The 20,276-nt window shown below is 41.7% G+C and overlaps 1 protein-coding gene across 3 annotated transcripts; it reads right to left on the reverse strand.

Annotated features, from left to right (window-relative positions):
• Window positions 1-1,676: 1,676 nt before the first annotated feature.
• Window positions 1,677-17,922, reverse strand: DSN1 (DSN1 component of MIS12 kinetochore complex). Of its 3 annotated transcripts, XM_068987439.1 has the most exons (11): window positions 17,627-17,922; window positions 15,833-15,875; window positions 15,277-15,600; window positions 13,300-13,373; window positions 12,590-12,662; window positions 10,656-10,743; window positions 6,638-6,697; window positions 6,061-6,135; window positions 4,624-4,771; window positions 3,349-3,436; window positions 1,677-2,537 (listed from the first exon to the last, which is right to left on the reverse strand). In XM_068987439.1, the coding sequence occupies exons 2-11, from the start codon at window positions 15,858-15,860 to the stop codon at window positions 2,434-2,436; spliced, it is 1,062 nt and encodes a 353-aa protein (XP_068843540.1). In that variant the 5' UTR covers window positions 15,861-15,875; window positions 17,627-17,922; the 3' UTR covers window positions 1,677-2,433. The 3 variants fall into 3 exon arrangements, with proteins under 3 accessions (XP_068843540.1, XP_068843542.1, XP_068843541.1); XM_068987441.1 differs by lacking the exon at window positions 15,277-15,600; XM_068987440.1 differs by lacking the exon at window positions 3,349-3,436 and having other exon boundaries at window positions 2,390-2,537.
• Window positions 17,923-20,276: the final 2,354 nt, after the last annotated feature.

Here is a 20,276-nt window from a genome sequence, read left to right on the forward strand (position 1 = left end):
GGACTGGTTGGATCTCCTTGCAGTCCAAGGGACTCTCAAGAGTCTTCTCCAACACCACAGTTCAAAAGCATCAATTCTTCGGCGCTCAGCGTTCTTCACAGTCCAACTCTCACATCCATACATGACCACAGGAAAAACCATAGCCTTGACTAGACGGACCTTAGTCGGCAAAGTAATGTCTCTGCTTTTGAATATGCTATCTAGGTTGGTCATAACTTTTCTTCCAAGGAGTAAGCGTCTTTTAATTTCATGGCTGCAGTCATCATCCACAGTGATTTTGGAGCCCAAAAAATAAAGTCTGACACTGTTTCTACTGTTTCCCCATCTATTTCCCATGCAGTGATGGGACCGGATGCCATGATCTTTGTTTTCTGAATGTTGAGCTTTAAGCCAACTTTTTTGCTCTCCTCTTTCACTTTCATCAAGAGGCTTTTTAGCTCCTCTTCACTTTCTGCTATAAGGTGGTGTCATCTGCATATCTGAGGTTATTGATATTTCTCCCGGCAGTCTTGATTCCAGCTTGTGTTTCTTTCCAGTCCAGCGTTTCTCATGATGTACTCTGCATATAAGTTAAATAAGCAGGGTGACAATATATAGCCTTGACGTCCTCCTTTTCCTATTTGAAACCAGTCTGTGGTTCCATGCTCAGTTCTAACTGTTGCTTCCTGACCTGCATACAGATTTCTCACGAGGCAGGTCAGGTGGTCTGGTATTCCCATCTCTTTCAGAATTTTCCACATATATGGTATACGTGGCTGATTTATGTTCATATATGGGAGAAACCAACACAATTTGGTAAAGCAATTATCCTCCAATTAGAAATAAATTAAAAATAATTAAGTTCTGATCCCATCCCTCTCTCAAAACCTCTCAGTAACTTTCAATCATCTTTGTCTCAGGTGGTTCTTACACTGGCACTTAGCATTCCTGCTTAACCCGTCTTTTTTACTTTTTAGTATCCCAGAATGTTTTATTCTCTCTCCTCAGGCCTTTTAAAATGTGGCTCCTTTTACCTCAAATAACTGCTCTATTTAACTCCTTTCTCCTTCCCAAGTCAACTAAAACATTACTTCTATGGAAAAGAGGTTTCTTCTTGTTCCCTGTGCCCAACAGACTGTGAGAATCCTGAAAAGAAGTCCTAAGACTGTTTTTGTTCTTTGCTCTCTTCCCAGTCCGAGAACTGTGCACGGCATTTAGCATGGGCTATGTAAATATATGAAAGAATGAAGAATGTGGGATTTCCCTGGTAGTCCAGCAGCTAAGAGTCAGTGCTCCCAAGGCAGGGGGTCCTGGATTTGATCCCTACAACTGGATCCTACAGGCTGCAATTAAGAGTTCACATGTTGCAACCAAGAAAAAAAATATCCTGAAGGTCACAACGAAGATCAAAGATCTCACGTGAAGCAACTAAGACCCAGCAAAGCCAAATTAACTAAAAAATTTAAAAAAAAATTTTTTTAAACAATAAGGAACACAGGGAAAAGCTAGGATATATCACCTCTCACTAACTGGTGCATAGTCCAAGCTTTAAGACTTAATAACTGCGTATTTAAGTGAACTGGGTTCTGTTCTATTAGGAGGATCAGAAAATAAGAGACACTGACAATAAATTAGTTGGTGTTTTATTGGCTGTTAACACTGAGGTGTAACTTCACGCTACTGTACACTTCTGGGTCCTGACAAAGAATCCTATTTTCTGCTAAGTCTTCCCTGCCTTTTCATTTTTTCCATACACAAGGATAAGGGAAAGCTTTTAAGAACATGCAATCTTGTAATGCAAATCATTAACAAATATGGAGAACAATGAAAAAGAAACACTTAACCCCTTCTTGATCCCTGGTTGGGGAACTAAGATCTTGCATGCCACATGGTGTAGCACGCCCCCCTAAAAAAGCTAAAACACATTATAGACATCAGGATATAAAGAATGAGTGTTATTATCTTCAATTTGGGAATCTTGTAAGGAGATATATGTATCCATACAATGCAAACAATGCTCACAACTCCTCTACCTAACATCACCCTCAAAATCACAGATGATCAGTCTCATTCTGTTTACAACCAGAATGACCTCTAAAATGCTTACTGGATTTAGTCCTGAATGACTTTAGGTTGTTTCAAAACCTCAAAAACATCTTCGGAGTAGGGAGATTTCTGATCACAAAGAATATTTCAAAGAATGGGCTACTAGTTCTGAACATCATACCAAAGCAAAGTCTCAAGCATTTTGCTCGTTCTTGAGAAAAAGCTTGTATATGACATTCATTCAAATGCATAAATTCCATTTTAAGAAAAAAAATCAGAGTGCTTTACAGTCAGTCAGTTATCTTCAAAGGCAACAGGGCAGATGTCACAGCTCCGCCCGCTGTGCACTGGGGCACTCTTCCGGTTTCTCTCCTCTAGAGCACCTTGTGGCAGGAAAGCTGCATGAAGTCACTGACAAGATTTAGAGCAGTATCTGCTAGGTTGTTTCTGTAACTGAAGCTTGAGCAGTTTTCGAGCTGGTGAAGGATCTAACTGTTGAGTGCTTCTCTTCCCTGGAGAGAAAAGGAGCCAAAAAATACATTTCAACTGAATTCAAATACCACTGTTGAAAACTTACTGTGTGAATACTGTGCCAGACCCTGAAGGGTATTCGAAGGACAACTTAAGAGCGCATGTGCCCTCAAGGAGATGGCTCTCTGGTAGGAAAGCCAGCTGCAACTACAACCGCAATACAATCTGATGGGGACTTCCCCAGTGATCCAGTGACTAAGAATCTGCACCCTAGTGCAGGGGGCCCGGTTCAATCCCTGGTCAGAGAACCACATCACAAATCCAACTAAGAGTTCACAGCCTGCAACTAAAGATTCCACATGTTGCGACTAACACCCAGCACAGCCAAATAAATAAATATTATTTTTTTAAAAAGTAATGTCAGTGTCACTTGGTAGATTCTTGAAGAATGAAAAGAGAAAAAAGGCAATGGATAGATATTTCTTGTCCTGGATCTACCCAAACAATACAGTTTGTCAGTTTGTGGAGATTTAATTCTCAGTCTACTGTACTCCTGTCTAAAAATTTCCAATTAACTTCGAGTACCCACAATAGTAATTGTTATTGTGAGGGGGAAAAATAAAAGTCACCAGATACAGGCCTTACCCTTGGAAGCCTTTATTTGTATCCACACAATGCAAACAATGCTCACAACTCCTCTACCTAAAATCACCCTCAAAGTCACAGGAGAAAATCAGTCTCATTCCCTTTACAATCCGAATGACCCCTAAAATGTTTTGAAGGGCAGTGTACATCCGAAGGGCCATTAGATATAAAACAGTGCAAGCTCTGGTCCCCTTAATACAGGCTTACCGAGCTGTACTGACACCTCCCGGAGGCACTGGGTACTTTCGGCCATAAAGGCATGCAGCTGCTTCACGGATCCTTGCAGTTCGTCCATCTGCAGACAACAGACAACTGTGAACTGGAAGGGTGCATGGCTTCTGCATAGCTCCTCAAACACACCAGGCGAGCTCCTGCTCAGGAGCTTTGCTTTTGCTGCTCTTTCAACCTGGAATGCTTATGCCAGACATTTTGTTTGCCCTTTCACATCCATACTCACCCTTCTCCACACTGCTTTAACTCCTGAGCAGACTGACCTGCACAACCTCAACAGGATCCCAGGTCCTCTGGCTTCTGGGTGGGCTTGACCAAGAGGAAGCCAAGTAGGAGCTGAATGAGCTCAGGGTATTTTTACCTGGGCCTGCTCCCGGAAGGGTCATCTGGAGTTACTAGTGTCTCTCAACTGAAGACCATGGCTCTTTCAGAGCAGCCCACCATACAACTCCCTGCCAGGTACCACAGTAACTGTTTCACCCTCCAGCTGAGGAGTAGGAACAGCTCAGCTGCCTCTTAGCCCCAGATCACTTCACTTCACTTTTGAATTCCTGATACCCACATCTTTATACTCAGCCCCTTTGTAAACAGACTCTCCTTACCCTATATCAAATGCCACCTGCTTCCTGTTCATATTGGGCTGACCAAAAAGTTCATTTGGGTTTTTGTAAGCTCTTATATAACCTGAACAAACTTTTTGGCCAGCCTAATACTTGGATCGAGGGACTTCCCTGGTGGCCCAGTAGATAAGACTCTGTACTTCCAATTCATGAGGTACAGGTTCAATCCCTGGTCAGGGAACTAAGATCCCACATACTGTGTGGTGCAACCAAAATAAACGTAAGAGAAACAAATAAAAAAGTCCAACTTGAGACCTCATACCTTAAGTTTAAGATGGTATTTTGGCAAAAAAAAACAAAAAACAAAAAAAATTGGGGTTGACATTCTTTAAAATGTCCTCATGGCTCACTTTCCCATTTCTTTCAACTCTTTATTAAGGTGGTACCTAAGAAGGGCCTTCAACCCCTCTATATAGCAAACTGAAGCCCTCCTGACACATTCTCTTCCTCCACCTGACTTAATAGCGTTTATCACCATTTACTTGTTTATTTTCTTTCATTGTCTCTCCATGTTTCCCCAAGGTAGAATTGAATATACTTATCTAATTACACATGTTCTCCAGCTCTTTTAACAAGGATGGGAAGGTATCAAAGCTGGATAACTCAGCCAAAGAAACATGACCCAACTCACCACCAACTCCATACAATCAAAGACTTTAGTCTGGTTCTGCAGTATCTTCTGGTAGTCAGGTTTTGTATTAAGGACTTCACTCTGGGAAGACCCGACATACATTCTAGGTTCCACTTCAACTTCAGTATTTTTGGTTTCAGCTGATCCTCTAAAAACAAAATAAAACAAAAAAGCTTTCAAATAATTTTCTGTGGGAAAATAGCAGAGATTTACCTAGGGAAAACACTTCCTAAAAGGCTTTACTAACCTGAATCAATATTCTTCCACCCCATGGTGAGCACAGGCTCTCTTACCAACAGGAGATTCTGAGATAATTATCCAGTGTTAATATTTTTATACTTCTGGACTCCAGGAAATGCTAGAAGGTTAGTCGACTCCATCTAACAGTAAGATCCGTTTACAAAAAGGACTACTCCTGGGGTAGAGCCTGAAGTGAACATCTATGATCTTTTACCAAAAAGATGTTGGCCCACTTCAATTATCTAAAATAACTCAATATAATGGAGAGTTTATGAAAACTGCTGATGACTCTAGTCATAACAAACCAATGAGGTGGTAGTAATATTATCCCATTTCAAATGAGGAACTTCAGATTAAGCGGACTGCCCAAGGTCACTAAACTAAGGAGCAGTTAGGATTTGAACAGAGACAGTCTGCTTCCAGAAGCTTTCCTGTTAATATGAACTATGGCCCGTCAAAAGTGTTTATTCTGAAACTGCCATCTTACGCATTATTGGTCTTCATACATAGAGCATTTAAAGGGTGAAGAAAGTAATAGGCATCAATGCTTGGATTAGGGAAGCTTCTCATACTGTGCTCAAGGTGCCTCTCTACTAGGAGGCTACTTTCGCAATTACTATTTTAGCTAATGTTTTATAGTTGTGTTTCTAGCTAAGGTTCTGTTTGGGGAAAAAAAGCTTAAAATCACTGGTTTGGACAGTAAAATGAAGCCAAAACCTAGCACTTTCCCATTTTATTATGCCTTCAAGGCCCAAAGATCGTCTCTCTCCTGTAGACCCACTTCCATCACCTCTTTCACCCCTGTGTCTCCATGAGGGCCCTGGCTGTGGTTCTCTCCCACAGTCGCAGCTTTTCAAAGGCCAAGTGCTCACTGAAGTCCCTTGATACTGTTCCTAGACCAGCCCCAGGTTGCCAGGTACAGGGCAGAGACATGCCTGTCTCCCCCAGAATGTGGAACAGCAGCCAAGGGCACAGAACAGAGGCAGTTCTGTTCTTTGACTGAAAATAGTGACAACTCTTCCTTCCCAGCCCCCTCACTCTCCATTTTCAGTCACACTGTTCGTATATACTCTACAGAGATTTGATGAGTTGACTGGCCTGTAAGACTGGATTCATCATTCAATTTGTGCTAACAGAACTGAAATCAAATCAAAAGTCACAAGGTAAAACCTTCCTATTTCCTGTCATAGATCTAACCTTGATAGGATCTCTTCAGCCTCTTCCTGGTAGCGCAGCAAGAGCTGATCCCAACTCTGACGTTCTAAAGAAAACCTACAGAAGCAGGAAAAAATTCAGTTAACTTTTGATCATCTCATTCTGAATCACTCAGGGCAACCATACATTAGGTGTCTACTCTGATTCTAAGATATGAATAAAAAGGTCATTAAAAAATAAAGAAGATTAGAAAGCAGGACCAAGTCAGAGAATATTAACTTAATCAAATCAAACATGAGTCTTTACATCAAATCCACATCCTTAGTCTCTAGACTCCATTCTATGAAACTGGCCATCGATACAGTCCATAAACCACTCCAGTGTCTTTGCCTGAGAAATCCCATGGTCAGAGGAGGCTAGTGGGCTACAGTCCATGGGGTCAAAAAAGACTCGGACACAACTTAGTGACAAAACGACAACAGTACATAAAATCCCCGTGTGCAGCTTTCTAATACTGACACCCTGAGAAGGATGTTTACTGTTCATTTTTCCTGGGTTGAGTTATTTCCCCCAGACAAATTTAGAATTCCCCAACAAAAGTTCACTCGTTTTTACTTACTTTGTTATATATTCCTTCATCTCAGCCACTGATGTTTCCAGAGCCAAATCTGATACTCTTCTAGAAGAGACACGATTATGAGATTAACAGAAATCTTCCAAGAGTGTTTGCTTTTAGTACTGGACGTCTCACATCATTTTAACAGCAATAAAATATGTTCAGAATTTATCTTTCAACGAATATTTAGTCTTGGACTCGAATTCACTTTTGCACTAGGTATTAGCTTTCTCACTGGGCTCTTCATTGTCTGTTTCCCTCATCAATTTGAATTCACATGTGAAACAATTAACCTCTCTTCAAATATTCCTTTTGTATTTTTTGTTTCTTAAAAATTCTGTGACTCTCCACTACATTCAGAAGAAAAGCCAAAACTCCTTAACCTGGCACTTAAGGTTCTCTGTGTTCTGGCTCTGTCCAGCTCATTATCTTTGATTCCTACTGTTACCCTTTATCTATTCTATGCATATAATGCCACTCAGTCTCAAAATATCTGCCGGTTTCAATCTCCAAAGTTTGTTTCCACCATTTTTTTTTATATAGCCTCTTGCCTTCCCACTAATCAAAACCTTAATAGCTTTTTTATACAACTGTCTTTGCACTTAAGTTGAAGTGCACTTTTCACTCAGTTGGATATGTTCTACTAAAACCAATAGCTTGGCTAGTAGGGCGAATGATTCTAATGGAAAAGCAGGAGGCAATGAAAATGCCAAAATTTTGCAGATGTACTTGGTACTCTACCTGGCAAAGGCAAATCAGCTGTGTCACCTTTTATGTTTTTCTATCAAAGCCTGTGACAAACAGCCTCTATCACCTCTAGCAGCAATACAGCAGCCTATGGTTTAAATACACTGCGTTAAAAGGGAAGCAACGTCAAGCTAACATAATGTTCATTTCCTCAATAGCAATGTTAATTCTAAGGATCTATGGAAAGGCAGACCTCTGTGAAGTTGTAAGTGTGAGATCAAGTCATGTAATTTGTTGCAGGATGGGGAGAGGGCTAGGTGTTGCCCCTGCTGAGGGACTACCAGTTTCGGGGGAAGAAGTGGGGGGCGGGTAGCGGTGGCGGCTGTAAATGTTCTCTTAATATTCTTGCTGGCCAACAGCTAAAAACATGACTTTATCTACAACTGGCATGGCTAGCAAAAATATGAATGCTTTTCGTCTCATCTTCACATATTTGGTTCCTCCTCACCATCCAGGTCTTACAGGTCTCAGTCCAAACGGCAAATCATTAGAGGACTTCTCTGAACACTCTAGCTTAAGTTGCCCACTGCTTCAAGTCACTATCATATTACCTGCCCAATTAGATTATCACTGAAATCATTCAGATTATATCTGAAGTCATTATTTTCTAAGTAATTTGACTGTCTCTCCTTCTACAACGAATAAGAAGAAAGATCTTGTTTGATTATTTATCACTATATCTCCAGCTTCCAGAAGAGCATGGTACATAGAAGATGCTGGATAAACGTTTGATAAGTGAATGAACAACTGTCTAATTAAGTCTTATTTCTCCAAAGAAGCCATACGGATTGCCTGCCAATAGGCATGTGAAGATGCTCAACATCACTATTAGAGAAATGCAGTCAAAACTATAATGAAGGGCTTCCCTGATGTCTCGTGGTAAAGAATCCACCTGCCAATGCAGGAGACATGGGTTCAATCCCTGATCCAGGAATATCCCACATGCCTCAGAGCAACTAAGCCCAGGCGCCACAACTACTGAGCCTATGCTACAGAGCCTGAGAGCCGAAACTACCAAGCCCACACACTTCAACTACTGGAGTCTGTGCTCTGCAACAAGAGTGGCCACCACCACGAGAAGCCCACGTACCGTGGCTAGAGAGTAGCCCCTGCTCACTGCAACTAGAGAAAAAATCACACAGCAACAAAGACCCAGCACAGCCAAACATTAAGTAAATAAGCAAATAAAATTATATGTAAAAACTACAATGAGGTATCACCTTATACCCATCAGAAATGGCCATGATGAAAAAGTCTACAAATAATAAATGCTGGACAGTGTGTAGAAAAAACGGAAACCTTCCTAACACTGTTGGTGGAAGGGTAAACTGGTGCAGCCACTATGGAAAACACTATGAAAGTTCCTTAAAAAAGTAAAAATAGACTTACCATAGGACCCAGCAATCTAACTACTGGGCATGTATTCGGAAAAGACAAAAACTAATTCAAAAAGATGATGCTGTGAAAGTGCTCACTCAATATGTCAGCAAATTTGGAAAACTCAGCAGTGGCCACAGGACTAGAAAAGGTCAGTTTTCATTTCAATCTCAAAGAAAGGCAATGCCAAAGAATGCTCAAATTACCGCACAATTGCACTCCTCCCACATGCGAGTAAAGTAACGCTCAAAATTCTCTAAGCCAGGCTTCAACAATATGTGAACCATGAACTTCCAGATGTTCAAGCTGGTTTTCGAAAAGGCCTAGGAACCAGAGATCAAATTGCCAACATCCACTGGATTATCGAAAAAGCAAGAGAGCTTCAGAAAAACATCTATTTCTGCTTTATTGACTATGCCAAAGCCTTTGACTGTGTGGGTCACAATAAACTGTGGAAAATTCTGAAAGAGATGGGAATACCAGACCACCTGACCTGCCTCTTCAGAAACCTGTATGAAAGTCAGGAAGCAACATAGAACTGGACATGGAACCACAGACTGGTTCCAAATAGGAAAACGAGTACGTCAAGGCTATATATTGTCACCCTGCTTATTTAACTTATATGCAGAGTACATCATGAGAAACGCTGGGCTGGAGGAAGCACAAGCTGGAATCAAGACTGCTGGGAGAAATATCAATAACCTCAGATACGCAGATAACACCACACTTATGGCAGAAAGTGAAGAACTAAAGAGCCTCTTGATGAAAGTGAAAGAGGACAGCGAAAAAGTTGGCTTAAAGCTCAACATTCAGAAAACGAAGATCATGGCATCCGGTCCCATCATTTCATGGCAAATAGAAGGGGAAACAGTGGAAACAGTGGCTGACTTTATTTTGGGAGGCTCCAAAATCACTGCAGATGGTGACTGCAGCCATGAAATTAAAAGACGCTTACTCCTTGGAGGAAAGTTAAGACTAACCTAGACAGCATATTAAAAAGCAGAGACATTACTTTGTCAATTCCAGTAGTCACATATGGATGTGAGAGTTGGACTATAAAGAAGGCTGAGCCCCGAAGAATTGATGCTTTTGAACTGTGGTGTTGAAGAAGACTCTTGAGAGTCCCTTGGACTGCAAGGAAATCCAACCAGTCCATCCTAAAGGAGATCAGTCCTGGGTGTTCATTGGAAGGACTGATGTTGAAGCTGGAAATTCAATACTTTGGCCACCTAATATGAAGAACTGACTCATTTGATAAGACTCTGATGCTGGGAAAGACTGAGGGCAGGAGGAGAAGGGGATGACAGAGGATGAGACGGTTGGATGGCATCACTGACTCAATGGACATGGGTTTGGGTAGACTCCGGCAGTTGGTGATGGATAGGGAGGCCTGGCGTGCTGCAGTTCATGGGGTCACAAAGTATCGGACACGACTGAACGACTGAACTGAATTTAAAAAGATACATGTACCCCAACATTCATAGCAGCACTATTTACAATAGCCAAGACATAGAAGCAACCTAAATGTCCATCAACAGATAAACAGATAAAAGATGTGATGTATGTGTGTACAAACACACAGAGGAATATTACTCAGCCATAAAACAGAACAAAATAATGCCATTTGCAGCAACATGGATGGATCTAGATAGAGATTATACTAACAGATTAAGTCAGACAAAGAAAGACAAATTCCATACATCACTTATTTGTGGGATCTAAAATATGATACAAATGAACTGCAGTATACACAAACACACACATATAACTGAATCACTCTGATGTACACTAGAAATTAACACAACACTGTAAATTAACTATACTTCAATGTAAAAAATTAAAAAATAAAAAGTCCTTATTCAACTATAATTTTGGAGAGAAAGGGAACTGTTCTTACCCTTCTGAATCTTCAAAACATTTCTGTAGTGTTCCATTACTTTCCAATCTGTCTGCAAAATGTTTCAACTCTTCAGAAAGGGAAGACACTACAGAGAATAAAATTATGTTATAAAATAAAGAGAATACTTTTCACAGTGAGCTGCTGACAAAGATGTAACATACATATGGTGGTCTCAGCTCTAGGGTCACCTGTTACATTCTTGCCCTCTCACCCATTCAAAAAAGTGATATAAACATGCGGGAAGATTTTACCTTTTTTCTTTGGGTAGGTACAGATAAAATGGAAGACAACTCTTTATAACATTTATAATAGTGTTTTTCACACAACTGACGAAACAGCAGGTTAAAAGATGTGTTAGAAAAATGTATCGGCATTGACAATTCACTCTTTCAAGAGATTCGATCTGCTGGCATTAGGTGAAAAAACTTATTATAGAAGTCAGAAATGCTAGCAGCAAATAAAAAAATGATGGGCATAAGGTAAAAACAGGTCTCTGCTTAAAGAGTTCACAATTAAATTCAGGTGAGGAATGCAGACGGGAAAAGATATGTTAAATAGCTATCACAATAAACCTGGACATGTCTAACCTAATTACAGTAATAGTGCACTTCTGAGATAAACAGCTTTAACTGGCAAGTAAGTCTGACTTCATGTATTTTCTAGGTCTTTTATTTCTGGCCTGGATGATTGCATAATTACACTGTAAGGAGAATAGCTACTTCCTAGAAAGCTGAAAATTGACTCCCAGGGAAGAATATTTTCAACTTATGTCACAGACAAAAGCTAATTTCCTTAACACAAAGAGTGCCCGCAAAATTCCAGGCAAGAGTGCTGGAGTGGACTGCCATTTCCTTCTCCAGGGGATCTTCCCAACCCAGGAACTGAACCGGGGTCTCCCGCACTGCAGGCAGACACGTTACCATCTGAGCCACCAGGGAAGCCCATAAAAGAGGCAATATCTCAATTTTAAGAAATGAACAAAGGATATGGAGAGACAATACACAGAAAATAAAGTACAAATGGCTCTCCTCTAAAAATACGAAAAAATATTATCCTCTTCAAAAGAAAAAGAAGTGAAGTGAAGTGAAGTGAAGTGAAGTGAAGTCGCTCAGTCGTGTCCGACTCTTTGCGACTCTATGGACTGTAGCCTACCAAGCTCCTCTGTCCATGGGATTTTCCAGGCAGTAGTACTGGAGTGGGTTGCCATTTCCTTCTCCAGGAAAGAAAAAGAAACACAGATTAAAACCCCCAAAAGACCTTCAAATAATACCTACCAAGTAATAAAAAAATCTAAACTTTTAGTTACAGTATATTTATACTAGTTAATTCTAATATATCTTATTTTTACTTGAATATGTGCTAAGAGGCTTGTATAAAAAGGTATTCATTATGCATTCACTGTCATAACAAAAGACTGAAAACAAACCTAAAAGCCCATCAATAAAGAACCATTTAAATGAAATATGGTACATTTATAAAATAGAGCATCATGTAGCTACTAAAATATCAGGACAGCTTTATCAGTGTGATAAAGAACTATCTGCAAGATAAATTAAGGTTTTAAAAAACAACAAACAAGATTAAGAACAGTGTGTAGAGAGGATTATTCATTTGATTTTAATGGATAAATGTTTAGAAATGCAATAAATTTGCAAAGATACCCAAGAAGCTGGTGGCCGTGGTTGCCTCTGGGAGGAGAGGAGCTGAGACTGGGGGTCATGGGGCAAGAGAGGCTTACTTTCAGACCTTCTAAACTTCGTAAGCACATATTCGTATCTTTTTTAATGCAGTTCCCCCCAAAATTGGAGGAGGCCTGGTTGTGTAAGGTAGCAGCTCCTGTAAGTAGTGACCCCGAGAGAGAGGTTTCATCCAACCCTAAAAGAAGGTACAGACCAAGGTCAAAGCTCGAGTGTCTGGTCTTAGCAACTTACCTTTGGCTCTGAAACTTTCAAGACTGAAGCCCTCAGTTCCCCTTAGGAAAGGTTCAAGTTTCTGAACAGAGAACTAAATAAAGAAAAGCATTTTCAGTACAACAACCAAGATTTGCCAGGCCAATCCTGAATTAATGTAATCTTAGGATATTTAATAAATGTAAGTGAGCATGATTTAATTCTACACCTAAGATTTTTCATATAAACAAAACAAGAAAATAAAAAGGTAAGGAAAAAATTCTTTGTTCCTAGACTACGTGATGTGATTTTTGATTCAGGGGAAAAAATGGTCATTTAATTCACACAAATGACTTGCTTATCTACACTGATGCAATCACCAGTTAGTCATATAATTCCAATTTAGAGAGCAGCCAGATCTCAAATGTCTGCTTAAACTTAGGTATGACCTCCACCCACCTTAAAAGTCCCATCATTTGCTGCTAATGAGCAAAATATACTAGACAGGGGAACTCTCTTAACTGCTCAGTTAGCCACAGGAACATCAATGGCACTGGTAGAGCCTGATCCAGAGACAAAACTTCTAGGATTAAATCTGGCTTTTAAATTAATCTCACTACAGAGAAACACCTTTTACTCTTTACTGATAAATCACACAGTCCTGACATGTCTTTGGGGATGTCACAGTAACAGTTTAAAACAAAAAAGGAAAGAAAAAGAAAACACTCCCAATCCTGAGACTTGACTCTCACCTGGAAACTGGAAAGGAGGAGAGAGCTCAGCCGTTTGCTTTCTGTTAGGTCGACACTGATGGATCTGCAGAGCTCTAACATAAAATATTACCATATTCAAAGAGCTGGACACTTCTACAGTTAGCAAAGTGAAAAACAAAAAAACCTGAAAAATTCCCTCCCTCTTGATGCAGCCTAACTTAAGGTAAGAAAACCCAAGCAGTCTTCTCTAATCTGTCTTCTTACATCTAATTTGTTCAAGATCACCAGAGAATGAAATTTACCCATCTGTGCATCCTAAATTTAAAGAGTTAAAAGAACCTTTTATGTATTACCTTAAAATCTTGTCTTGCTAAATAAAACAGATTAAAAAAAAATTTAACTTCTCTTTGTGTTTTATATTCACCATTTGAAGAAAGGAGATGGGAATATTTCAGAATTTTTGTGATAGCCATTGCAGTGTGCTTTAAATACAGTGTCTTAAGAATCTTCCTATAAACTATGAGTTCCACTTTACAGATGGAGAAACTGAAGCTCAGAGGGGGGGATGCTTGTTTGAAGCCAGAGACAATAACATTAATAGTAAATTTGTTCAACATAGACTATCTAAAAAGAATCTTATTAAATTCTAACCTTCACCCTCACTTGAGGCAAGTGATTTATCAGCCTAACCATTTAACAAAGGTTAGATGCTGGGCAACTTGCCCAAGGTCACACAGTGCATCAGCCTGAACTAAACAGGCATTTTACGTAATTATGCCACTGAATCCTCAAACAGCTATCAATAAAAGATGTAGATACTGCTTTTCCCAATTATGTCCATTTAAAAACATCCATTCTTACACAGCAAAGGAAATTTGCTTTGACAATTAGGAGAGATACATGTCTTTTAGCCCTCCAGCGTCAGCTGGCTGTTTTTAAGTTCTTTTGCGCCCTCTCTTGATTACTTCTTCTCACTTTTAGTCATGAAAAATAGAATACCTTCTGCCTATAACCAAAGAAACCTGGGAAGTGGCAGGAATAACCAGAAAATAACAAATCCTATACATCAGTAATTTTTTATTACACAGAATTTTAGGTCCACATGCTCTGGAAAATAGATGAACGTAATAAGGGTAACCTTAGGAAACTGAAATTTCTTGGCACATCTATGGAGGAAGTATACAAGCATAACCATGGTAGCAATTTTCTGATATGCTACATGGCTGTTTTTAGGTCGATTTCCTTCTAAACATCAGACCTTCAGGAAGTGAAGTAATATCTTTAATCATGATAACTTACAACGAGCTATATTTATTTATTATGTGCTAAGTACTATGTTATGTATCAACTCATTTAATTCTCAGTCTTGTAAAATAGGTATTATTTCACCCCATTTACGGAAGAGGACCGTAAAGCAAAGGAGGTTAAGTTAGTTAAGTTCTTCCTGAAATGTGCTACTTTCCACATTAAATCTTGTACTTCAGTGATCCTGAGATGCTATTATTATAAAGTTACACAAAATCATATTCAAATACACCATGTCTCAAAACTAGGTTTTTACCCTAGATATTTTTATGGGTTCTTCCCTCTGAGATATTTTCAATTATAAAACCTAAAATCAGGTAGCAACCCATCCACCTTCTATTCTACTTTAGGATATGAGGAAGAAAGCGAGAGGAAATCTTTACTTCTAGCCAATGTGAATGCTGAACATTCACTTAGCAAAGGTGAATGCTGAACAACTGTAAATCAGATTTTCTGTCCATGGTATAGATTACAATGGGTAGCTAATAACATGATATAAACAGCATTGATACTGAATACTTACTAGGTGTTTGACATCAGTACTTATAATCTGAGAATACTCCTACAGATGAGGAAACTGAAACTCAGAGAGGTGAAGTCATCTGTTCAGTCACATAGCTAGTAAGTAGCCAAGCCAAGCCTAACTTCCTGCCATACCTCACTGCCTCTTATCTGAGCTGGAGCTCCAGTCTTATGTACATAGCACCCCACCTGTGATGCCCTGATGAAAGGGAGGCAGTGACTTCCGCCGGTTTGTTTCCTTCATACTTGCTCGCCGCCAGGACTGCCTCCTGTCTTGATGACAAGCAGACTGCTCTGGGGACAAATGAAGGGACCTGGATTCAAGTTCTTCCTGGTGGCTGAGATCACCACTTTCCCCTTTTTGGGGGCTACGGCCAAGGTGGATTCGTTCCTTTGAAACACGTTCAGTCATCTTCAGGGAGGTGGACGATTTATTACACACTTCCACAGGGTTGGGATCTGATTCCAGTTGATGATCATGAGACTTAGATGCCACTGGTTCCTCTCCTAGCACTTGTCACAAAAAAGTCAAAATACAGAATCAAACCCATCACAACTAGGAATCTGTGCAAAAAAAGTGGCAAAAGGAAACATATGCCCCAGGTCATGGAAACATTGAGGAAGCATCTCTGCAAATACATAAATAAGTGATTTCAAATCCACCAAGAGCCAGGGAGGTATGTAGGTAAAGCTCATGAACCTAAACCCAAGGCAAGAAGGTACCAAACTTCACAACAATACTCACCTTCTACTATCTCCGGTCTAGAAGTCATCCTGAGATGAGAGCCCTGAAACAGGAAAATGAAGTAATCTGTTCTCCACATTTCAGTCCCAGTCTTGCTGGGGCTTTACTCCCCCAGAATCAGCCTTGTGTTTTCTCGTCTCTTTGAACCGCCCCTTTTGGCCCCATGAAATTCTACCTGCCTGACAAGGCCCAGCCCAACTTCACTTCCACATCTCTTCCACAGAACATCAGCAGGGCTCATCACCTCCTGTTCTGAATTTCTACAGAATTTATCACTAGAAATAATCTTATCTTCCTTAACATATACCCCTCTTAGTTCCCAATTATTTTGTGTTTAACAAGGGCTTAATTGCATAACTCAATCAATGGCATGGTCTTCAAAACATGAACAATCACTTTACCCTTTACTTATTAATTCTGCAGATTTAAAGCCCTGTCCATTCTACTTCCAACGATCCCTAAAACTCTTCCAACTTCCAGCTATCTATTTAGTTCAGATCTCATAGTTTCTATCCCTCTTCCCCACTTCCCCCAAGCATCAAACAGCTGCTCCACGAGTTTTTCCTACATGCAGCATTGTTCCTCTCCAATCCATTCATTCTTTATTTTTTTGAGCAGCTTGTGGGATTTTAGTTTCCCAGCTAGGGACTGAACTCCGGCCCTTGCAGTGAAAGCTCGGAGTCCTACCCACTGGACTGCTGGGTAATTCCCTCCAATCCATTCTTTAGACAGCAGCAGATCCCTCCAGTGTACTGAACACCTTCCAGAAGCTAGTCCTAACTAGTACCTACTCCTGCTTTCTCCTGCTACTCCCATTCCAGGCACCACTTTCTTTGTGTTGTTTCTTTTTTAATTGTGCTGAAATATGCACAATATATAATAAACCATCTTAATCATTTTTAAGTGTACAGTTCAGTTCAGTGACATTAAGTACATCCACATTGCTGGCTACCATCACCACCATCCACCCAGAAAACTCTTCACTTTCCACGCACCACTTCTGAATCTTTGTACACATTGCCTTATAACTTATTCTTCCTTTCCAATAGAGCTCAAGTGGGAAGCTTTCATGCCACGTCTCTTTGGCAGAGTTGGCAGCTCCACCCCTGGGCCTCCCTGGCACTGGTTGTAAAGTCTGTTTACATGTCTCCCAGGGCCAGACTGTCTTTCTTTCTTTTTTTATTTTTTATTTTTTTTTTTTTTTTACAGACTGTATTTCTAGTGCCTGTCACAGACAAGTAACTGACTGGAAAAGGGAAGGGACGCGACTGAGCCTCTCCCTCCACCACCAGTAAAAATCCATACGGGGTGGGGGGAGTGCTTAGTAAAGAAAAATAAATATATGTGAAGGGACAACGTGTAAAAAGTAAGAGAATAACGAGGGGTAGTAGGATCAAGGATCTAAATCATCACAGTTATGGCTGTATCATTCAGATGAAAGTCTGGTTACTTAACAGCAACCACTGACACCTTTTAAGTGCTTATTACATGCCAGGACCTGTCTGTATGTAAAAACTGTATGTGCATTACTGCGCCATTTAATCATTGCCACAGCTCTGGAAGTACCATCAACAGTTTCACGCTGCAGTTAGTCGAACTGAGATTCAGAGGGGCTAAAAAAACACCCAAACTTGTTAGGCAGCCAGCCTGGAGAAGAGGCGAAATTCGAAGCCTGGCCTGTGTGACCCACCTCCACCCCGCTTTCAACCTTCCACCAACAGTGACGTCTAGACCACGGGCTCTGCAAACAGGTCCCGAGCGAGAGGCGCCGCTGGCCCCCGGGTCTCCTCTTACCCGGTTTCGGGGGTGACGACGGGCAGGCAGGGTGTGGGCTGAGCCGAGTTGTCTAACCCCAAAGAGGCTGGTGCGGGGGTGAGGGAGGCCTCGTCCGGGAACAGGCCTGAGACTTTTTCACCTCAGAGAGACGCCTGTCCAACCCAGAGCCTCCGTCTCCGAAACACAAGGCCGCAGGTCACTCTCTCCGAGACACCAGGTTACCCCTGGACGCCCTGCACCAAGTCCGCTGCTCCTTCCAACTCTAGGACCGCTACATTACCTTCCGGCGGCGCCAGAGCCGCCCCTTAAAAAACTCCCGCCGCCTAACGACGCATGCGCGGCCGGTGAGCTCCCGGTCTCGCGCATGCGCACAACGCCGCTTCCGCGAGGCGCATGCGCAAACCTATGTTGGAGACTTGTGGCCCCGCCCGGTTGGTCCAAGTTCTTCCCCGCCGAATATTGGCTAAGTTACCACCTTCCCAACGACGGCACGCCCAAGGGGCCCCTGACTAGGTACGATTACATCGTCGTGTTCTTCGCGCCTGACACGCCCAGAGCCTTTCCAAGACGAGGGAGCAGAGGCCCAGAAAGGTACTTGCCAAAGGAATTCATTAGCGAGTGGGCAGTGATGCCCTGTCCGGTCGCTAGGCCACAATCCCTCTCTCCATTTGTCTTAACTCTAAAATTGTGGACCATGACTCTCCCAGGGCAGACTGGGACCACTTTTTCCAGTTCTCCTGTAGCATATTCCCTCTTTTTGTGTCCCCTTCAACACCTGGAGAAGTTCAGGATCTCTCCTTTTACAACCTCATTGCAGACCTCCCCCTCCCCAAATTGCTTGCCACTCTTCTCATCACCTCCATTGCTTCTGCTCCTTTGCTTGGCCTGAGAAGCCCTTCCCTGATTATTCTTGGCAGAATTCTCCAATTTTAAGCCTCAGTTGAGGATCCAGTGCAAGCCTTCTCTGAGGCCCCAGGCGGGAAAGCAGATGCCCTTTCTGTGCTCCTGGGAGCCTACCCTGTGCCTGGCACACTGTCCATTGCTGGCTTTGGGGCTCCCAGATAGCATGCTGCTGCTTCAACACCCAGCATGATGCCATCAGAGTGTCAGCTTGCACGTGCAGGCCTTCAGCATCTGAAATCTCCACAAGTGTTGAATCACAAGCAGTCCACAAAAACTGGTTAATGAGCCACAGCTGGAATGTGACTGTGGTCATCTTTCCCTAGCAGCTGTGGTCCCTGGAAAAGTGTTCTGGTGGTAGGCAGAAATCTGCCTTCCTGAAATTTCCACCGTGTAGTTCTAGCATGTTGACTCCCAACAGATGTCTGAAGCAGAAATTTGCTCTTTGTTCCCTGAGTATCACTTTCTGGACCCCAGTTCCTTCTCTTCCCACCCCACTCCTTCAACTCCTTGCACGGCGGGCAAGTATGTTGCCTCATGGAATCCAGAACCAGTACCTCCTCTAGGTCCTTTCCCTGCTTTCAGTTCTTCCATGACTCGCTATTGTCCACAGGATGTGGACATTCCTTCCCTCATAAGGCACTGTGTGATCTCACCCAGCCTCTTTCATCACCCCACACCAATGATCTCTTTTCCCTGATCCTGCTCTCCTTTCTTTCTAATAGGCTTTCTACATGCTGTTCCGTCTTCCTGAAACATACTGTCTCCATCTCCTGCCTGCAACACATCACCATCTCCTTTATCTGTCAACATCTCAACCTTAGGAATCATTGCAGCCTTTCCTGATCCCTCCAACTCCCTGACCACCCCTTGGCCATTGACATTTGCTTTCCTATTTTTCAGGTTCATATATTGTTATCCTCAATGCCCAGCACAGGCCTGGCTGTTATTAGATCCTCAAAAAAGAGATCTGGAATTCCTTGATGATCTAGTGGTTAGGACTCCATGCTGTCACTGCTGAAGACCAATGTTCAATCCCTGGTCTGAGAACTAACATTCCAAAAAAAAAAAAAAATTATTTTCATGTGGTTGCTGGCTTCTAAGATGGTCCCCAATGACCTCCACTTTCTGCTGTTCATGCCCTTGTATATATAGTTCTCTTCCAAAAGGAATAGGGCTAATCTTATAACTAGATACTGCAGAGATGATAGTGTATGATTTTTCAAGGCTTAAGTCATAAAAGACATTGTGACCTCTCCTGCTTTCCTATATCACTTGCTCTAGGGAAGCCAACTGCCATGTTGTGAGGATACTCAAACAGCCCTAGGGAGAGGTCCACATGGGGAGGAACTGAGGCCTCCTGCCCACCCTCACTTGCCAGGCATGAGTAACGCACCTTGGGAATGGATCTTCCAGCCCCAATCATGCCTTCACATGATTGCTGCCTGATTTGATATTTGACTGCACCTTCAGGAGACCCTGAGTCAGAACAACTTAGCTCTTGAATCCCTGACCCACGGCATCTGTGATATAATAAATGTTTGGGGATAATTAATTATACTATAATAGATAATTAACCCATGTCCTTTTTTTGTGATAAATATTTGAAAGTCTTCTGTAGAAAGTTTCAAGTCCATTTTTGATGACTGCATTTGTTTCTCTGTGGCCTTACCACCCTTCATGGGAGACTCTGAGGTGTCAGCAGTCAGTAGCTAGGAGCCCCTGGTGGTTCCTCCTAAGTGACCCCAGACCAGCCAGCTGGCTGTGG

The sequence above is a fragment of the Capricornis sumatraensis genome, chromosome 15 (genome assembly GCF_032405125.1).
Source record: "Capricornis sumatraensis isolate serow.1 chromosome 15, serow.2, whole genome shotgun sequence".
NCBI lineage: Eukaryota > Metazoa > Chordata > Mammalia > Artiodactyla > Bovidae > Capricornis > Capricornis sumatraensis.